This window comes from Rhinatrema bivittatum, chromosome 4 (assembly GCF_901001135.1).
Source record: "Rhinatrema bivittatum chromosome 4, aRhiBiv1.1, whole genome shotgun sequence".
Lineage (NCBI taxonomy): Eukaryota > Metazoa > Chordata > Amphibia > Gymnophiona > Rhinatrematidae > Rhinatrema > Rhinatrema bivittatum.
The window spans coordinates 27,571,476-27,592,199 of NC_042618.1; the positions used below are offsets into that span (position 1 = coordinate 27,571,476).

Here is a 20,724-nt window from a genome sequence, read left to right on the forward strand (position 1 = left end):
AAAGTGTTTTTCCGGTGTTTATCCAATAAACACTTTTTTTTTTTTTTTTTTGCATCAGGAGTGTTCCATTGGTGCTTATTGGTAAAACCTAAAATCAGAAGCCTTAAATTATAGGGCTTAAGTACTAAAAGGTTTCTTTTCTTTTCTTTTTTAACCATTGTCTTGCTTTAAGAAATACCCTAATGGCTGGATTTTAAAACCCCCGTGGGCGTAAAAAACGGGGGTTATGCGAGTGGCTGGGCCTTGCACACATTTTAGAAGAAGCCCGGCCTCGCGCTTCACCCCTGCTACGCGCACAAGGTGCCAGGCCTCTGTGAAGGGGCGGTCCCGGGGCGGGGCGGAACAGCGCCATTCCTCACTGTCCTGGCTGCCGGCACGCGCAAGTTACATCAGGTCGGGCCCAGAAGTAACTTGCCCATTAAAAGGTAAAAAAAAAAAAAGGGGGGGGGGGTGGAGTTTAGAGGGTGGGGAGGAGAGGGGAAGGGAGGTTACGGTAGAGGGTAGGAAAGTTCCCTCCCAGTCTGCTCCTTAATTGGAAGATATGCACGCATGTTATAAAATCACGCGTCCATGTGCGCGCGCGTATTCTTTTAAAATCTGCCCCTAAGTCTCTTGTCCTGTATATTTATCTTATTAGATTGTAAGCTCTATTTAGCAGGGACTGTCTTTTTGTATAGCGCTGCGTATGTCGTATAGTGCAATAGAAGGTTAAGAAGTAGAAGTAGTAGTAGTAGTAGTAGTAGTAGTAGTAGAAGTAGTAGTATGGGACTAATGCTTAGTACACATGGCTTTATGAGGACATTTTTCAAAGCGATTTACATGGGTAAAAGTCTTTTTGCCTACGTTACCCGTCTGTCTAAATATTGCCCTTCCTCCATGCGTTCCCGGGGCTGTGTTTAGTGGGGGGAGGAGGGAGGAAAAGTAGGCAAGTTATGCACGCATATCTTTTCAGGAAAAATCTGCTCACAGAAAGAGCTGATGCCGGTGACTCTATGTTCTTTTTACCCTTGACAAGTTTCACCATGAAAGTGCACGTGTGCTTTTGTTTTGAAAAAGGGTATCCACAGTCTTTGTCCCCATGCGACCCCTAGTGAAGCCGTGCACCACTCTTCTGGGTCTGCCGAGACAAGAAAAGCCAGATTCAATCCTCCAGCACCCCAGAGGTGAGTCACTGCCACGCTGAATCCGCTTCAGTCTCAGAAGGGAAAGGCCCTGCTCCCCTGAGCAGCCGCTCTTTCCCTGCCACCAAGGCACACTATCAAGAATTCTTTGGGTTTCTGGAAACCTTCATTCTCAAAGCCCTTACCTGCCGATTCGAATTTCGAGTGCTGTTCCAGTTTTAGAATTTTCTGGCACGTGTTCTATTCTCAAAACTGTATCTATAAAAGTTACCTTGACTCTTCTTAGAACTGAAGGGGAAAAAAGAAAAGGCAAATATAGACATTACCCAAAGTGTTTGATCACAGGATAGTTATCTACAATTAGCAAGCACAGAACTTTGATGAAACTCATGTTGATCAAGCATTTCATTTACTGTTTATTTTTGCATTAAGTTTTCCAAGTGTCTGGTTCACAGCTGCTCTATAGTTCTCTATTGAGTCTACTCAGGAGCTGCAGAGAGAGCCAGCAGCTCTTTTATGGGTAAATAGAGTAACACAAACCTACATGAAAGGAAGAAGAGTTTAAATGTAGAAATGTCTTTAACATGCATAACAAATGCAGCAAACCTGGGAATACAGAGAGCAATGTTCAAAGCCATTAGCAAGGATAAAAAAACTACATTTCTAAAAAGGAAGACTCCATATTATTTTAAATTGACTCTTTTTCATGATCTTGACATATACAAGGATTTCCCACCGACTAGATTATTCGTGTTTACTGTGACTGAAATAACTTGCTGCTGAGAAAAAGTGAGAACAAAAGTATTTTGCAATTTTCATTACCATCAGACCAGCTAACCAGAGATGATAACTTATTCTCTGTCAATAAGAAGGGCTGAACTAGCCATGACATTTGGGCGATGTCATCCGGCAGCATCGAATGGACCTTGCTCTCTTAGCTAGTAGAGCTTTTAGTCTACTGAGCATGTGCAGTAATTCCCGCTCAGCTGTTGCCTCGTGAGCACCCTCAGTATTTTTTCATCCAAGCACTAGCATGAATGTGAATCTCTGTCTCTCTGCTTTTCTGTGAAAATCTTATTAAAAACCTTTTCTTTAAAAAGTTGCTTTGTTGCCTCAGCAACCCCCAGTCAGCACTTTTCAATGCTACCAAAAAAAAAAAAGAGGAAAATTAAGAACATTTTGTCCTTACCATGCAAGAGGAAATCCACAGAAAGTGAGTTCAAGGACTCTATTTGTTATGGTGAATATATGTCCATTATAGATGGATATGAATTCTGCTACCTCTGCATGGGATTGGACCCCAACCATACAACTGTTACCACTGTGGACGGATGTCCCCATGTACCCAAAGACTGAGGGCCTGGAAAATGACAAACTGCTTAAGTCTCTCAGAAGCCACAGTCAGACCTCCACCTGAAGTGCAGCCTAATCTACCTCCCCAATATCCCTAGTTCAGGGGTGGACACCCAGTCAGAAGCCCTGTGAGGTGTTTCTAGTCCATGGCATTCGCTTGCAGCGGAATCCAGCCAGTCAGAGGATATCCACCAGGATCATACTCCTCCAAGGTGACCAAAGAGCCCTTCTCAATCACCTTCTTCATCACTGGGGTCCTGGATATGTGTTCCCATATCTTTAGGCTCTGAAGAGGGCTCGACAGGGATCCCTTCCAACTACCTTCCAGACCCTCCAGAATGCTCGATTCCACTGGATGACCTTTTTTTTACGCAAATTTCTGGTCAAGCTGGAAAAAGCATTTGGAGTTAATATGTGTAAGGACAAAAATCCTTGTATGAACGTTTTTGGGCCTCGTCCAAATTCTGGAGACATTGGAGAAACCTGCAGCAATCCCAAGCTATGATATCGTGCAAGAAATGCAAACCAGAATGTGCCCTAGTTACAAGGAAACTAGACCACAATAATAAAGTACAAAAATATCTGTGGTTTGAAATGGTACAATTACCCCACCAATCAGTTGTGATAAACTTGACTCTTAGAAGAGCAAAGAAAACATGGATATACTCGAATACACCACCAGGGAAGAGTCCCAGACTACTGGACAACATTGGTAAAATGGTTTTCCAAAGCTCTATGCTAAAGCAAGAATCTCCGCTCACCAATTCTACAAAGTTCAATACTTACACGAGTGTATATAAAACCTGAAAACATTTCTTCCACCCAGCGAAGGCAGAGTTGCATACCCTCAGCCACTCTTAGATGCAGCTAGGTATATACACCAGCTTATTCGATTCATCTATAAAGAGTTTGACACCACAGCACACAAATTGACAGCGTCCTTTGGAAAACAGTGTATGGCTTGTTTCAGAGCCAATCGCTTATGCAATGATGCCCATGACCAGTTGGTGGACGTCCTATGCCTGGATGATCACCTTTTCAGAGAAAAAAAACTTAGAGGAACAGTTGCTCAAGTAAAGGAACAGAATGTGATAGTGCAGTCCCTCTCCATGGAACAGAAACAGTCTTCTTCGAAGTGCCCTTATTACACTTTTAAAAAATCATTTTCAGAGGTGCACCTTCTGGAAATGTCAATGATACCAGATACCACCTCTGCTTTGGCAACAGCAAGAACTTCTGGGTCACGCTTGTTAGCATGAGCCCAGTCAACCAAAAACGATGCAGCAAGTCCAGCCAAAGCCTGGACCTTATTTTTAATCACCTTTCAAACCTAGCAGCAATCCTCACTGGTAGAGGGAAGAATCCAGCACTGCCAGGAGGAGTGGCACAAGCCAAAATCACAGAAAAAGTAGTCAACATCTGTCTTTCCGAATACTTGGACAAAGACAAAATTCTATCCCTGTCTCAATTTGACTTCCGGAAATTCTTCATTAGGGAAACACTCCTACTATCACTCACAGACACCATACTCAAAGGTATGGACAATGGGCATTCCTACCTCCTAGCAATGCTCAACATATCATCAGCATTCGACACTATCAGCCATAAAATACTATTAAACCAACTCACAAACATCGCCATAACAGGAACCGCTTTCCACTGGTTTGAATCCTACCTCACAAATAGACACGGTCAAATTGGGTAATTTTGAATCCGACCCCATCAACCTAACCCGAGGTGTACCTCAAGGCTCCGCCTTATCCTCTACCCTCTTCAACATTTACATGTTACCCCTCTGCCAACTCCTATCTGACCTAGGCCACATCCATTTCATATATGCGGACGACGTCCAAATTCTCATCCCCATCTCTGATTCCCTACACACCTCACTAAAAATCTGGGACAACTGCATTAATGCAATCAATCAACTACTCACAAAACTTAATCTCTCACTCAATACCACCAAAACAGAACTCCTCATCATTTCTCACAATCCCCACACCATTACACATCTTCACTCCAACACCTTGCCACCTCCTACACCCATCGCACAATATGTACGAAATCTTGGCAACCAACTAAACTTTAAAACCTTCATAAAATCAACCATGAAAGAATGTTATTTCAAACTTCATGTCCTAAAGAAACTAAGACCCCCCTCCTACACTACAATAATTTTCGCACAGTCCCTCAGGCCATAATATTTTCAAAAATTGACTATTGCAACTCCCTCCTCTACCATCAAACCTCTCCAAATGCTACAGAATACTGCAGCCAGAATCCTCACAAACATATGCAGGAATGACCACATTACACCTATCCTAAGAGACCTCCATTGGCTCACCATATCCTGCAGAATTCTTTACAGGAGCCTCTCCCTTATACATAAGACCTTACACAACCAAAACATGCAATGGCTCAACGACTCACTTCATTTCCACTCATCCAATAGACCCACCAGATCCACCTATAAAAGAACCCTTCACATACCACCCCCTAAACTCACACACCTTTCCTCCACAAGAGATCGAGTCTTATCGATAGCAGGTCCCATAAACTGGAACTCAATGCCGCCTGACTTCCGCATGGAACCATGTATTCAGAAATTTAAAAAAAAATTAAAAACATGGCTCTTCAAACAGGCTTTCACCTAATGCCCCTTACCTTCCTTTATCCTCTTCTCCCTCCCACCTATCCCCCCCTTTTTTTCCACTCTATCTCCTCCCCCTTCCTCTCTCCCGCCCCCCTGCTATCCTCCTTATGGATACCCCCCCCTTACTTTTTCACTTGTTAATTATTATTTGTATTCCTCTATGGAATTACTAAATTTTTCTCATCATACCAAGTTTTAATATTTTATTACTACTTTCTTAGCTATGTTCCTATTTAACCATATGTACCTATCTTATCTTGTTATAAACTGTTCCATGTAAATGTTTCATCCTACATTATTTAATCACCCAGTTCCATGTAAACCGATACGATGTGCAAACAGTTATCAGTATAAAAAAGCCTTAAATAAATAAGATCACCAAAGATCACTAGGTTCTTAGGATTGTACAGTCTCAATATCACTTGCATTTCTCCTGTATTCCCATGCTTGCTTGTTCCTCAGCCTTCAATCCGGATCTGTCTCATTCGTCGCAACTCAACCTGGAAGTGGAGTCATTCCTCAATCAGCAGGCAATTGAACCTGTTCTGCTATACCATAATGACCAGGGATTCTATTCCTATTACTTCCTCATCCCCACAAAAACCAGTGGATTGAGATCCATTCTGGATTTAAGAAGCTTGAACAAGCTATACTCTGGAAGAAATTCAAATGAATTCCCTTCACACAATCCTCCCCTTCATTCAGAAAGGGAAATGAATGTGTGTTCCAGATCTAAAGGATGCTTATGCTCATATTTCCATCTAACCCTCCTACTGGCATTACCTGTGTTTTATGGTGAACTTCTCCCAAAATTAGTAAAAGGTGCTCCCTTTCGACCTCTCAGCAGCACAGGGGTTCATCACCAAGTGCCTAGCTTTAGTAGCAGTGTATCTACGGTGTCAGAGCATTTGAATCCTCCCTTGGACAACCGCTTTGTGACAGTGAATGCTAAGGAAGGTGTGTTAACTTCCCTACAAAAATCAATACAACTGCTACAATCACTAAGGTTCTTGGTGATTTTTGAGAAACCTACTCTAATTCCTTCCCAAAACATCAAATTAATTGGAACATGGATATATTTTCTGTCAGATTGGGTGAATTCGCTCAGGTCCCTTATATATGAACTGTTGAATACAGATCAGTCAATGGTCAGGGAGGTGCTGATTGATATGGGCCACACTTCAGCTGTGATTCACGTAGTTTCACTAACCTGCTTCACATATGGCACCACTCAAAATGCGACCAGCTCACTCAAACCCTGACAACCAACGTGAGAATTTGACAGGAAATGAAACAAGATCTACACTGGTGGCTACAGCCCTACCTTCTTCAGAAGGTATCACCCCTTTGTCTACTTTCTCACCAAGATACCTTAGCAACAGATGCCTCCACAAAAGGCCCTTTAGAATTCGAGGAACATGTTCATTCATAGAAAGAATTTCAAATCAACCTCCTAAAACTGAGAGCAATCACAAATACTCTAAGAACTTTCACTCGCCTTCATCAATGAAACAGCATTCTCATTCAAACTGACAACCAAGCAGTCATGTTCTACGTAAACAATGGGGCATAGGGTCATGAACTCTTTGACAAGAAACGATAAAGATATGGGCAAGCAGATATCAAGCTATCTTGCAAATGACCTATCTTCCAGAGATCTCCAACATGTTGGCGGATCTCCTCAGCAGAGTTTGTTAACCTCACAAATGGTCTCTACAGCAATCGACAACTGAAAGACTGTTCAGCAAAAGGAATTCCAGCAATCAATCTGTTTGCCTCAGAGTAAAACAGAAAACTAGAAATGTTTTGCTCCATTCTTCCCAGCAAAGTCAGATCTACTCAATGCTTTTCTGTTCACTTGGAATGCAGATCATATGTATTCTTTTCCACTAATACCACTGATAGCCATAAAGTTGCATAAAGTGCTCAAAGACCAGGCCTGTCTGATCCTCATAGCTCCAGCATAACCAAGACAAATTTGGAACAGCTATTTAGCAGTCCTCTGATCCCTCTCAGATCAGATCCATCCTTATTAACTGAAGAAGAAAGACATCTGTTCATCTGAATCTTCTCTCCTCAACTTGATGACTTGGATATTGAGCACTCAATAAATAGCTGAACTGCCTTTACCCAAGGAAGATGACGACATTCTAGTGTTGGCTGGATCCCACAACCACAGGAGCCTATGGTTTTAAATGGAAAAGGTTCTTCACATGGTGTCAACACAATACCTTGAATCCATTCGCATGCAAACCCAAAGAGTTACTGAACTATTTGCTCATTCTTTCTGCTTCAGATCTCAGTACCTCATCAGTGAGAGTATATCTCAGTGCCATAGCAGCTTACCATGCTCAAATCGAGGGCAAGCCTATCTCAACTCATCCATTGGTATTCAAATTCATGAAAAGCTAATGGCAAACTAAACCTCCAGTCATAGCACCATCTGCTCCCTGGGATCCAAACGTGGTTCTGGCACAACTGATGAAGCTGCCAAAGAAACCATTAGATTCAGTTTCTCTCAAGTTTCTAACATGGAAAATATTCTTGGTAACAGCAACGTTAGCCAGAAGAGTCAAAGAGCTTCAGGCTTTTGTTTATTATTCACCTTATACACAATCGTTTCACAATACACAGGTGCTCCATACTCACCCAAAAATTCCACTAAAGGTAGTATCAATTTTTCATATCAATCGAGCCATCGTGTTGCATTTGTTCTTTCCAAGGCCACAAGCCATGAAGTTGAGAAAGCCCTTCATACCTTGGACCAGCGATTCTTAACCAGTGTGTCGCCAAGCACCAGCAGGTGTGTCGCGGCTTCCCGGTGTCTCACTGCCCCAGATATGCTTCCCTCCCTCTCCTCCAAAAATGCAGATATTCTTCCACTAACAATTCTACTGTTCCATCCAGACAGAAACAACAGTAGCATTAGTGGAAGCTAGCAACATCAGAAGCATGGCCCTTTCTTCTTCCCGCCCCCCAGGGCCCGGAGCAGTGGGCACACGGGAAGAAGAGAAGACCATGCTGCATAAAATACTGGCAGCAATGCGGGCCTGAACCAAAATGAAGCACATCCAGTGATCAGTGATGGAAGAAAGAACAGAGTTAGCCTTACAGATGATGGGATTTTTCGATCTCGGGCCACAGGGACTGGAGGAGAAGACTATTGCGCTGGCATTTGTGCTGGAGAGGAGTGGGGGTCAAGCGTGAGAGCAAGCCAAAGGGAGAGAGAGCATGTGTGTGATTGAGAGCTTGTATGTAAGTAGTATGTTTGTGCAAGTGTGATTGACAGAGACTGGGTCGCGGATTTGACGTGTGTGTGTCTGTGTGTTGTGGGCTCTAAGAAAGAGGATTGTGAGGACAGAGCTTCAGCACCACTACTGCTTCTGGTGTGTGCTTTTGGCCTGCAAGGGAAAGGAGTAGGAGAGTTGCTGGAGAGGTTAAGTATAGGTGGCTTTTTAAGTTTATTTTTCTTGATTGACTGCCATTTTAATTATCGGGTATTATGTGATATGTCTGCTATTTTGAAATATTTTATTGATATTTGGACAAGTTTTAATAATTTTTATGAGTTTTTAATTGTTGGATGTTAATATAACATTTATTAGTATAGTTTTACAGTTATTTCTGTGTGGGGATCTATAGCAGCTTGGCTTGTTCTGTTTTCCCAATAGGAACTGAATTAGTGTTTAGGGCCTGGTTTAATAGTTGTATTTTTAGATAGGATTGTTAATGTTTGAGTGTGCTCCATAAAACAGGTGTAACTTTGTGCAGATTAGTTTGTGTGCATTATTGAAAATCCTGAGAGTCTGTTAGGTGCTATATTTCTCTTTCCATTTCTCCAGGTTTGCACTGCATGCTTTTTTTGTTTTCCATTCCAGTTTGTCTCCATATTTATAAATTTGTGGTCTTTCTGTACTTGGTACTAGCTCAGTTCTGGGTGTGTGACAAAGGTGAGGTATTTAACTAGCATGTAGGCATTTATATCAGCCTTATTTGTTGTGTTTATCAATAGGACATGCATTGGTGGTAAATTACTGTCTTTTCATAAGAAGGGCTATTGAGCCTGGTAGTAGAGGGAGTTTGTTTTGCCTTTACTGAGATGTCACAAGAACCAGAACATCTTTTTTTGTATGGCGAGTTGTACAGGGTAATGCCCTAGTTCTGTTCTGCACTAACTGCTGGGGCTCGAACAGGTTGCGGTGGATGCAGAGTGTATGTTTGCATTTAGCCTCGTGACAGTCACATGTTCAGTGTGTCATGCATTTGAGTACCATCTGTCAGATGTGTTCTGACCAATAAAAGGTTGAGAAACACTGCCTTGGACTTTAAAGGGCCTTGGCTTCTACAAGAGAAAAACTTAGCCTCATCATTAGACTTAATTATTCATCTCTTACAACCCCAACAGACTGAGCAGTGGCCAAACGCACAATGCCCAACTGGCTAGCAGACTGCATCACGTTACATGCTATTAGGCCTACAAATTACAGACACCATCAAGGCTCATCAAGTTAGCGCCATGGCTGCATCAGTAGCTTATTTCTGAGCAGTCCCACTTGAAGACATCGACAAAGCTGCAACATGGTCGTCTGTATACACCTTTGCAGGACTATTTCTCAAAGAGCATCAGAAAGTTTTGACAAGCAGTTTTGCTTAGCATATCTTATGTTCTTATGTTGCCTTTACACCCAGCAGTCCACTCTTCATGGTGGGGTCCAGGGTGCTTATTCAGTAAATGCTCCGCTACAACCCTCAGCTTGAGACTCCCCATGTCACGGCTAATTCAGCCCTGCTTGTTGATGGGAGAAAGCTGTTTGCTTACAATAAAAGGTGCTCTCCACAGACAGCAGAATGAATTAGCCATGCTAAATACCCACCTGCCTCCCTAAAGAATCGACAACCTAACTAGAATTAGATCTAAAATTGAACTAAGGAAGTTCATGAGGCAACGCCCAAGCAGGAATTCATGCACATGCTCAGCAAAGCAACAACTCTACTACCTAGAAGAGAGGTCCATTTGGTGCTACCTAACAAAAGTTAGATGTAGCACCTGCAGCTGACAGTCAGGATCAAGGCACCAAAACAGAATCAGGAGGCAGAGACATAGTCAGACAGGCAGGGTTGAGGCACGCAGAGTTTATACACTGTGAGGGGGGCAGGCCAGTGTCAGGGCAGGTGGAGTTCAATTAGAGTCAAGAGGCAAGGAAGATGTCAGCAGAGGAAGCAAGCAAGGCAAAGATAAGGATCAGGCCAGGTCAGAGCTGAAATAGTAATGAGAATAGCAATGCACAGGAATACGTAGAACCAAAACCTGTGGCTCAGGCATCGACTTTGGGACTGAAGCAGTGATGAGGTCATCAAGTTGTGCCCATAGAAGATCCTGTGTGCTAGGCCTATAAAACTGCTGAGTTGGTGAGGACCCTTAGAGAGAGCTGCAGGATGTATCAAACAATCAAGATGCCAGGAACCATGTTGGAGTCAGGACCTTGAGGTATCTGACCGCTGACCGCTGTGCAGCAGGCTGCAGTTAGCAGCATATTACACTGCCAGAGGAAATCACCCCCATGTCATGGCTAATTCATCCTGTTTCTATAGAGACTACCATGTACAGTAAGCAAACTTGCTTTACCCACACCAGCCAACTCCATGGCACTGCACCAATGTGCATCAAAGAGTAATATCCAATATCTTCCCTCTAACAATCACTGCTCAAAATCCCTACACTGAACCTAGTAGGCAGCACAAGGCCCTATCTTGGCTCAGCTCCCCTGTGCAGTCATTTCATTGGTTTAATAACCCAGCTTTTTCTGTGCCGGTAGGCAAATATTTAACCAGCATTATCATTAATTAGCCCCCAGGTTAGAGGGCATCAACTTTTCTTTGGACTCTAATAAAGCAGCAGTCTGTAAATCTAAGTATCCTCGTGAATTCCAAACTTGAAACATGTCCAAGATTTTAACTCACTTTTTTCTGTAATGAACAGTCAAGTTTTCTTACATTAAGGTACAACAAAATCTAAACACAAATGCATGTCATTCTAGACAACAAAACTCCATCTGATACAGAGATGGTAAATATGAAATTCACATCTAAATCAGATCCTGCTTCAAGATGTTCGTAGAGGAAACCTTCACAAAGAAATTCTCCTATCAACAATTCAAAGAGGAGTGGAGTGGCCGACTGCAAACCAGGGAAGCCGGGGTTCAAAATCCTGCTGCCACTCCTTGTAATCTTGGGCAAGTCACTTCATCCTCCCTCACCTCAGGTACAAACTTAAGGCCGGCTTTACTCCCATTCTGTGTCTATGGGGAAAATACTTTGAAAATGAGGCCCTAAGATTGTAAAGCCCTCTGAGGACAGGGAAACAACCACTAAGCTCGAATGGTGGCATATAAAATGAAAGAAATAAACAAAGCCGAAATGACAACGTGATCATCTGACATACCTGTTTCAATGGTTTCGGCAAATTTTTCAAGACCCTCAAAAGGCTGGGATCCTTCGCCCTGCTCATCTGTCAGTTTCTGGCTAAGACACTCTTTTGCAAGTTGCATACTACTGGCCATAAAACTTGACCAGTACATTGGCTCAGATCCAGATGCTGTGGAAGAAAAGACACATCAATATTAAATCACTGAAACAGAGTCAAAGGACATGATACAGTAAAAATGGAAAAGAAACAAATGGTGGATATATTATCAAACCTAAAAAAGCAATCTTTATTATCACACTTAGAAATGAATGCATCACACAGTTTTGCAGATTTTGATTTGCAACATACTAACTGTATATTACAAAAGAAGAACAAATACACCTCCATTCTGCAAAATGCCAGAGCTGAATGAATGGCCGACTGCCTGGATATATTTAGTCTAAGGAATCTTTTTCTCATGCACCAAAAAATATTCAGTTTGGGTTGAAGGGATAATCAGCTGTATTTCTTTGGAGATTTACTCCTGCAAATAATTTTTTGCTCAGCCCCAAATTTTGTGGAACAGGAGACACTGCATTCATCAAACTTCAGCCCTCTTCTAATTCCACCTTTAAGAACATAAGAAAAATCTATTCATAATCAACAATCTATTCATAATAGTAGAAACCTGTTGCTAATTCAACAGAGGAGGTAGCCCAAATCCAGCACTTTGCCTTTGTTTTCTTTCCTACTTCTGAATCTGAGCATTGTCTTTACTGCAGTCCTTTTGCCCCACTGCCTCCCTCCAGTCCTATGATTCTGCCTGCAAGATCTGCAGGTACTTTGCAAAGAGCATTCTTGCAGGCACGGCACAATACTGACAGGTATTTGAGGGTGGGTGGTATCTATTGAGGCACCTGCCTCAATAGATACCACCCACCCTCAAAGCATATTATAGATTTAGTCCTGTGGGAATTCTGCACTGTGTGTGTTCTGTGCAGAGTGTGTGCAGTTGCACCCACTCTGCACAGAATTTGGCAGGTCCCAGTGTGCCGCGCACAGGAGTGTGTGAGAGTGTGTGTGTGTGTGTGTGTGTGTGTGTGTGTGTGTGTGTGTGTGTGTGTGTAAAAGACTGCGAGCCTGGGGGTGACAGAGAACACATGTGAAGGTGCATGGGTGAGGTGCCAGAGAAAGGGAGCCTATATGAGGAGCTTGTGAAGGACTGTGCATATGTGTGAGAGATTGGGAGCTGATGTGTGTGAAAAAGGGATTGTGTGTACGTGAGGTGATTGTTTGTGAGAGAAAGAGCCTATGTGAGAGTGTGTGTATATGTGAGAAAGAGAGGGAGCCTATGTGTAGGGGGTAAGAGTGAAAGAGGGGAGCCAGTGTGCAGGGGTGGGTGAGAGAGAGACATAGGTATCCTGAGTGAGGGTGTAGGTGTGAGAGAGAAAGGAAGCCTGTGTGGGTGTGTGTGCAAGAGAGAGAGGGATCCTGTTTGAGAGGGGGGGTGTGTGCGAGACAGAGAGAGAGGGAGTCTGTATTAGGGATGTGAATCGGATCCGATATTGGATCCGATTCACATCCGATATCGGATCCGATTCACATCTATAGAGATGTGAATCGGAACCAGAATCGGATCCGATATCGGATCCGATTCACATCCCTAGTCTGTATGAGGGTGTGTGTCTGCATAATAGAGAGAGTAGGGAGCCTGTATGAAGGGGTGTGTCTGTGCACTAGAGAGGGAGCCGGTGTGCATATATGAGAGAGAGAGAAAGACTGAGGGAGACTGTGTGAGGGGCTGTATTGAGAGAAGGGTCAAACTCTGGCTGTGGAGACAGAGTGGAAGACACTGAGCCTAGAGGGGGAGGGGAGAGATAGTGGCAGGTGAAGGAGTTGGGGCCTGAGAGGGCAAAGTGAAAGGTGACTGACTGGCCAGGGCAGTAAGGAGAGAGGGTGGAAGAAATACTCTTACAGTGAACGTCTAGGGAAATTCTGCTCAAAATATTTAAAACTCTACATCTTTTAGTAATAATTTTTTTCTGTATTACATTTTAAATTAATTACTTAAAAAGATTGTCATGTATGTTGTATTATTTTGACCCAATATAAAATATGCAGAATTTTAGGGGTAGATTTTAAAAGAAGCGCGATCAGCCTACTTTTGCTTGCGCATCAGACTCAAGCAAAAGTACGCTGGATTTTAGTAGATACGCGCGGAGCCGCGCGTATCCACTAAAATCCTGGATCGGCGCTCGCAAGGCTATCGATTTTGTATAGCCTGCGCGCGCCGAGCCGCGCTGCCTCCCCCCGTTCCCTCCAAGGCCGCTCCGAAATCGGAGCGGCCTCGGAGGGAACTTTCCTTTGCCCTCCCCTCACCTTACCCTCCCTTCCCCTACCTAACCCACCCACCCGGCCCTGTCTACACCCCCCCCTTACCTTTGTCGGGGGATTTACGCCTCCCGGAGGGAGACGTAAATCCCCGCGCGCCAGCGGGCCTGCTGCGCGCCGGGCCGCGACCTGGGGGCGGGTACAGAGGGCGCGGCCACGCCCCCGGGCCGTAGCCACGCCCCGTACCCGCCCCCAAAACGCTGCCGACACGCCCCCGCAACGCCGCGCGCTCCGGCCCCGCCCCCCGACACGCCCCCCTCCGAGAACCCCGGGACGTACGCGAGTCCCGGGGCTCTGCGCATGCCGGGAGGCCTATGTAAAATAGGCTTCCCGGCGCGCAGGGCCCTGCTCGCGTAAATCCGCCCGGTTTTGGGCGGATTTACGCGAGCAGGGCTCTGAAAATCCGCCCCTTAAGTTTTTGTGTGCAGAATTTTAAATTTGTTTGCACAAAATTCCCTCAGGAGTAAGATATATATATATATATATATATAACGTCACTGTGAGCTCCAGCGACGGTTGAAAAGCGCCTCACCATCAGGCGCCGGCGAGCGGGGAGGCCACCCTCCATCCTGAGCCCCCGCAAGAAGTGAACATCAAATTGAATGGCAGGGGGGAAAAAGATACCGAACCAACATCAGGAGGAAATGAGTGACTGCGATGTGTAACCACGCCCCCCCGACGTCACTGTGAGCTCCGGCGACAGTTGAAAAGCGCCTCACCATCAGGCGCCGCGCGCCAAAGGGGCGCGACAAAGGGGCTCTCCCCTTTGTGCACCCCTTCGTGCAACCCTTGTGCTTCTTGTAAAAAAAAAAAAACCTTTTATGTTTTTCTGTTATTTAACCTTTATTCCAATTTTTTACTTATTCTTTTCGCTTGTTAACAATTTTGATTAGAAATGTTCATTGTATTAGACTATGGAAATTTATTTCCTGCTTTTCTGTTTAATGTAAACCGGTATGATTTACATCGGATGTAAGAATGTCGGTATATAAAAATTAAAAATAAATAAATAAATATGTTGGTTAGTTCACTATTTCAATAAAATTTCTTTTCTGATGCTCCAAAATCAAACAACTGAACAATCTCCTAGAACAATCACATCTGCGGTCTCAATATTTTACAGCTTAGTGGAGGGAAAGTGTTTAAAGCAATGGGCTGAAAATCATGGAAAAACCAGGGTTCAGATCCCACTTCTCCCGCTGACATTTCTTGTGACTTTGGGCAAGTCACTTTCTCTCCCATTACCCTGGAAACTCACCTAGATAAGCCCTTTAAGATCTGCACTTCTTGTCCCTGAACGTTAACAATGCTGTAACCTGCCTTGAGCATTATTTGGAAAGACAGCCTGAAATCTAGAAATGATTACTCTAACTTCCAAGATCTCCAATGTTTTAGGAGAGGGGTTTCCATTTTTTTTTAGATAAAAGCATGCTTACCTGGTCGGGGCCTTGGTCTGAAGACCATCTCTAACCCTTTCACTTCTAGTGCACAGTTATCCTGCAGCAGTGAGCCCCAAGGAATAGACAGAGATATTGTCTGAATAAACCCCTCGGTAACCTCCAGCGGAGCATCTGCAGACTCCAGGATCTCATTCAGGCACTGGGGAGAGAATCCAGGTTCAGGGTCATAACTCATACGCTTATTACTGGTTTCTGTTTTGTATTTATAATGCTTTTATGCAAAGCATTCTACAACAGTGAATAAAAATAACTGTTCTCTTAACCATCATCAATAAATCGAGAACGTAAAGTGGAAGAGTATTTATTTTAGAGCATATAAATACTATTACGTACATTTAATATGCAGGAAAAGTACTTTATGTAGTCTTGTGGAAACTGCACAATAAATCAGACATGGAGACAATAATCTAGACTGGACTTAAGCAGCCCATGGATATTGCTAGACTTCTGCAGCTCTCTCCTTGTCAGCCTCCCCACAAAATGGGGCTGTGTATTTGACATCTCAGTCTTCTCCATGTCACAGTACCATCTCAGAGCATGTATCTGCTTAAAAGCCCCCTGGACTGAGCTTGTTGGCTACCCACAGACATGGCTGCAACCTGCTACCTTCCTCTCTCAGAACAGCTTTCTGCTCGTGATTTTCCCCATCGCTGCCCTACACTTACTGTGGATGCCCATAGCGTAGAAGGATGGATACTAGAGATGTGAATCGGAACTGAAATCTGAACCGATTCTGGTTCCGATTCACATCTATAGAGATGTGAATCGGAACTGAAATCCGAACCGATTCTGGTTCCGATTCACATCTATAATGGATACCATAAGCTCTAACTCCATGGAGAGCAGGCAGACAGACAGACACAGCAGGTACTTTGGCAGGTGCAAGACAGACGATTTGGTTTTACACTCGCAAATGAAAAACCAACATTTTGGTGCTAAGAAGAACCATCATCGGTCTTAAGTTTCGTGTTACGTGAATAGTGGGCATGTAGAAAAAAGATCGTATGCATTTAGCAACTATGAGGAGAATATGTGTATGTGCAAGAGAGGAGTGGAGGTTCAGATGTGAATGGAAGGAAAAATGCTCCTTTAATATAATGCAAGAGCTTCTATGCATATTAAACAGGTAAATGCAGGCATTAGGATAGGTCAAAGCAGTTCTTAAAAGGCAGGAGTAACGATTTCAGGTTGGGAAAAGAGTGATAGCCCTTTAAAAACAGCACTGCCATGGAAAACTTTAGGAAATCATTAAAAACAATGACTGGTTCCTCTAATTTTTGAGAAGTGTTATCTGACAGAGTTAAAGAAGAGTTGTGGTTCAGCTAAGCTTTTCTTTTTGTCTCCAAGTGTAATAAAAAAAAATATTGTGTTTTGTCAAAAAAACAACCAAGAACATAAAAAATTGCCATGCTGGGTCAGACCAGCATCCTGTTTCCAACAGAGGCCAAACTAGGCCACAAAAACCTGGCAATCAAGACATTTGGCAACGAGAAAGGCATTTGGATTGGCCTGACAAAAATAAATATCCCTTCAGCCAAGTCCATATGCAGCATTTATTTGCCTTTGACTATCAAACCCAAATATATTTACTCTTGCTTCAGGCAGTCATAACGCTGGGTCTGGGTGCTGTCCCAGCCTGATAGCCCCCAGTATTTCCTCTGGGAATGGTGCTGAGAAAAATGAAGACTTTTTCAGCTGTTAATTTCCTTTCCACAAGTCCTGCTACATCAGTCCAGGTCAGCCCATAACATTGGGTTTTATTCAGATGAATAGAGAGAATACTGAATTTTTCTCTGACATCACTGCCACTACTTGCAGGCTGTGCAGCCCAGAGAAATCCAACTACAGCAAACCAAATCAGAATAATACAATTCCAGCATTACAGGGGAGATATCCTCATATACTGAATCACCTGCAAACAAACTGAAGTCAAAGAAGCATAAAAAATGCAAGACAGGAAGAGGACCACTCCTGGCTGAATAAGACTCATTCCTCTGCAATATATATATATATATATATATATAAAGGACAGAAATTCGACGAAATAAAGACGTCTGCTACTAAGGTGGCTCAACTTCCCGGGAGGGTCCTGGACTAGTGTAGCGGGACTTATGGAAGAAAATGAACAGGTAAACAGTTCTCCTTCCATTTCATCCTTTATACCCTACAAGCAGGAAGTATCAAAGCTCCACTAACTAGGAAGGGCCCCCCGAGAAATCAAGCTCCAAAGACTGCGTCCTTTCGCCTGAACATCTAATTCATAATGGGGTAGATTTTTAAAGAAGCGCACGCGGGTGTACATTTGTGCGCACTACCCGGCACGCACAAATGTACACCCGATTTTACAACATGCGTGCAGGTTGTAAAATCCGGGGTCGGCGTGCACAAGGGGGTGCACACTTGTGCACCTTTGCGCGCCGAGCCCCAGGGGACCCTCGATGGCCTTCCCCGTTCCCGCCAAGGCCGCTCCCCCCACCTTCCCATCCCTTATCTAACCCACCCCCCAGCCCTACCTAAATCCCCCCCTACCTTGTTTCACTTTTTACGCCTGCCTATGGCAGGCGTATCTTGCACCGCCGGCCAGCTGCCAGCGCGCCATCCCCCGGGCACAGCCGCTGTGCCGAAGACCTCGGTCCCGCCCCCAGATCGGTGCCACGCCCCCTTCCCGCCCCTTTTTCAAAGCCCCAGGACATACGTGCATCCTGGGGCTTGCACGCGCCGTTGAGCCTATGCAAAATAGGTTCGGCGCGCGCAGGAGCAGGTTTTCGGAGTTACGCGCGTAACCCCTTGAAAATCTACCCCAATACTTTGAAAAGGAATGCAAAGATGACTACGCTGCTGCCCTGCAGGTATCAGCTGGGATGTCTGCAACTGCCTCCATCCAAGACAAAGACTGTGCTCTAGTAGAATGTGCATGAACAAGCTCTGGGGTCCACCATCCCTTTAGCAGATAAGCAAAATAAATGGCATCCGTAATCCATCGAGTCAAGGTCATTTTGGAGGCTTCCTCCTTCTTACGCGTCTTCCAAACAACAAAAAATATCCCAAACAATCCGATTTACAAAAGGAATTTGTCTCAAGATACTGAATGACTGCCCAATGGACATCCAGGAACCACAAAGTCCTAATTAGCATCTCTACACTGCTCCTTAGGAAATGCTGGAAGATAGACCGACTTATTATGGAAATCTGACAAGACCTTTGGTAAAAAGGAAGGTACAGGAGAAAAGAACTCCGAATCTAGTGAAATAATGAGAAAAGGATACCTACAGGACAAAGGCATTAAACTCTGAAAGATGGCAGATAGTCATTAGAAAAACCATCTTCAAAGAAAGATCCTTAAATGAAGCTTGACTCAGAGGTCAAAAGGAAGCAAAACCAAGGCCTTCAGGACCAGACTGAGATCCTACTGCAGGACTAAAGGCCAAAATGGAGACTGCAGTCTTTTGACAGCTTGAAGGAACCAAGAGATGTCTAGGTGAGATGCTATTGAAACACCACCAAGTTTACCTGTATAGCAGGAGATCGCTGCTACCTGGACTGTAAGGAAATTCAAACCCAACCCCTTATTCAGATCCTTTTGAAGAAAAGGCCAAGATACAAGGAATATCGGCACACCAGGGGGAAACCATGCAATCTGAGCAGAAATATTCAATATCCTCCAAGCTCAAATAATAGGCCAGAGAACTGGAAGTTTTGCAAGTGTGTCCTCTCAAGAGCCAAGCTGTAAGACAAAATGGAGAAGGATCCTCCATGTGGCTGAAACCTAGTATCAAGGTCTGATCCACAGGCAGATGCAGTGAATGGTCACTGTGAAATCGCCTTTGATCCCCAAACCACAGACTCTGAGGCTTGTCTGGGGCTATCAGAATCACATGACTGCTCTCTATCCAATGCAGAACCTTCTTCATCTGGCCACGGTGGGGGGGAGGGGGGGAGATGTAAAAAAGCTCTCCCATTGGACAAGGTTGAGCCTGAGCATCTATGCTCTCTGCATTGAGCTCCCTATGATGGCTGACCCCCCCACCAACAGATTTTGAGGAACAGACCATCAAAGAAGACTGTCCTTTATTAACAAAAGCTGGGGAATGCAGACCTCATAATCCTGAGTCTGGAGTGACCACTGAGACAGAAGAGAGGACTGAACAGGCCTCATGTGAGTTCTGGCCCATGGGATTAGATCCAGAGATGCCACCATGGAGCTGTAGGTAATCCCATACCCTTAGGGCTAGAGAAGAAATCCTCCTGGTCTGAGAGATCAGCTTGCTCACCCTTTCTGATGTCAAACACTCTTTACCCTCCTGTGTATTGAAGCGAGATCCTAGATATTCCAGGGTGTGGGACTGTGAGCAGTCAGTATGGCCAGAGAACAGATGCAAGCTAGGCTCTGGTTGAATATTCATGAACTTTTATTAATTCACAACAGAAAAACAACTCTACCTGTCTTTGTAGCTCATAAACAAAAAAGCAGTATCATAATTCAGTGTTTCTCTGTCTGGGCCTTTCCTAAAGTTCCTCCTGTTTCACCAGGGCCCCTGTTCCCTCTTTGGCCTAACTAAATATACACCTTCCCAAGGGCCTCCTACCAGACCAGGATTCCCTGTTGTCTGGGTCTTAAGGTATTCTGGGGTTTTCTTGTGAATATCTCTTTACACAGATCTTGGGAAGGAACAACTTGCTCTTTGCATAATTGATCACCTGGCCCAAGACTTCTAAGACCTAGATTACTCTGTTGGAAGCCTGAATCACTTCTTTGTATTTGATTCACTCAATCATCAGATAAGGGTGAACCAAAACATCACCACTACCACCATAAACTTCGTGAACGTTCGCAGAACCATTGCCAAATCAAATGGTAGCACTTGAAACTGGAATTATTCCCGTAGAACACAAAAATGGAGATACTTTTAATCTTCCCTCCTGATGGGAATGCAAAAATAAGTATCCAAAAGGTCCAGAGAGGAAAGGTACGCCCATTTCCAAACTGCCTAAAGTACTGAATGAAGCCTTTCCATCTGGAAGTTGGAAACCTGGAGATTGTTGTTCACTCCTTCAAAGTGGAAAATGGGCATGAAAGACCCATCCTAACTAGGGAACACAAAATGGATCAAATATCAGTCGAGGCTCTGCTCAGATGAGGATACTTCCACTACAATCCGCAACAACTGAAGTCTGAGCAGGGTTTTACATACCACCTTTTGATTGGCAGCCAAAGCACCAGGAGAGATCATAAAGGCATCAGAAAAGAAAGCGATTAACTCCAATGTGTAATTGAGGCAGATTATTTCCAATATCCACAAGTCTAAAGTTTTCAGATTCCACTCTTAGAAAAACCCCTAA

At 44.0% G+C, this 20,724-nt stretch overlaps 1 protein-coding gene across 3 annotated transcripts in view; it reads right to left on the reverse strand.

Moving 5' to 3' along the window:
• ATG2B (autophagy related 2B) overlaps positions 1 to 20,724 on the reverse strand; it is a 263,381-nt gene that overhangs the window by 225,830 nt on the left and 16,827 nt on the right. For all 3 annotated transcript variants that reach the window (XM_029597896.1, XM_029597895.1, XM_029597894.1), the window contains exons 2-4: positions 15,361 to 15,523; positions 11,570 to 11,722; positions 1,307 to 1,409 (exon numbers count right to left, since the gene is read on the reverse strand). In XM_029597896.1, the coding sequence (XP_029453756.1) occupies positions 1,307 to 1,409; positions 11,570 to 11,722; positions 15,361 to 15,523 (419 nt within the window). The remainder of the gene's footprint in view (positions 1 to 1,306; positions 1,410 to 11,569; positions 11,723 to 15,360; positions 15,524 to 20,724) is intronic.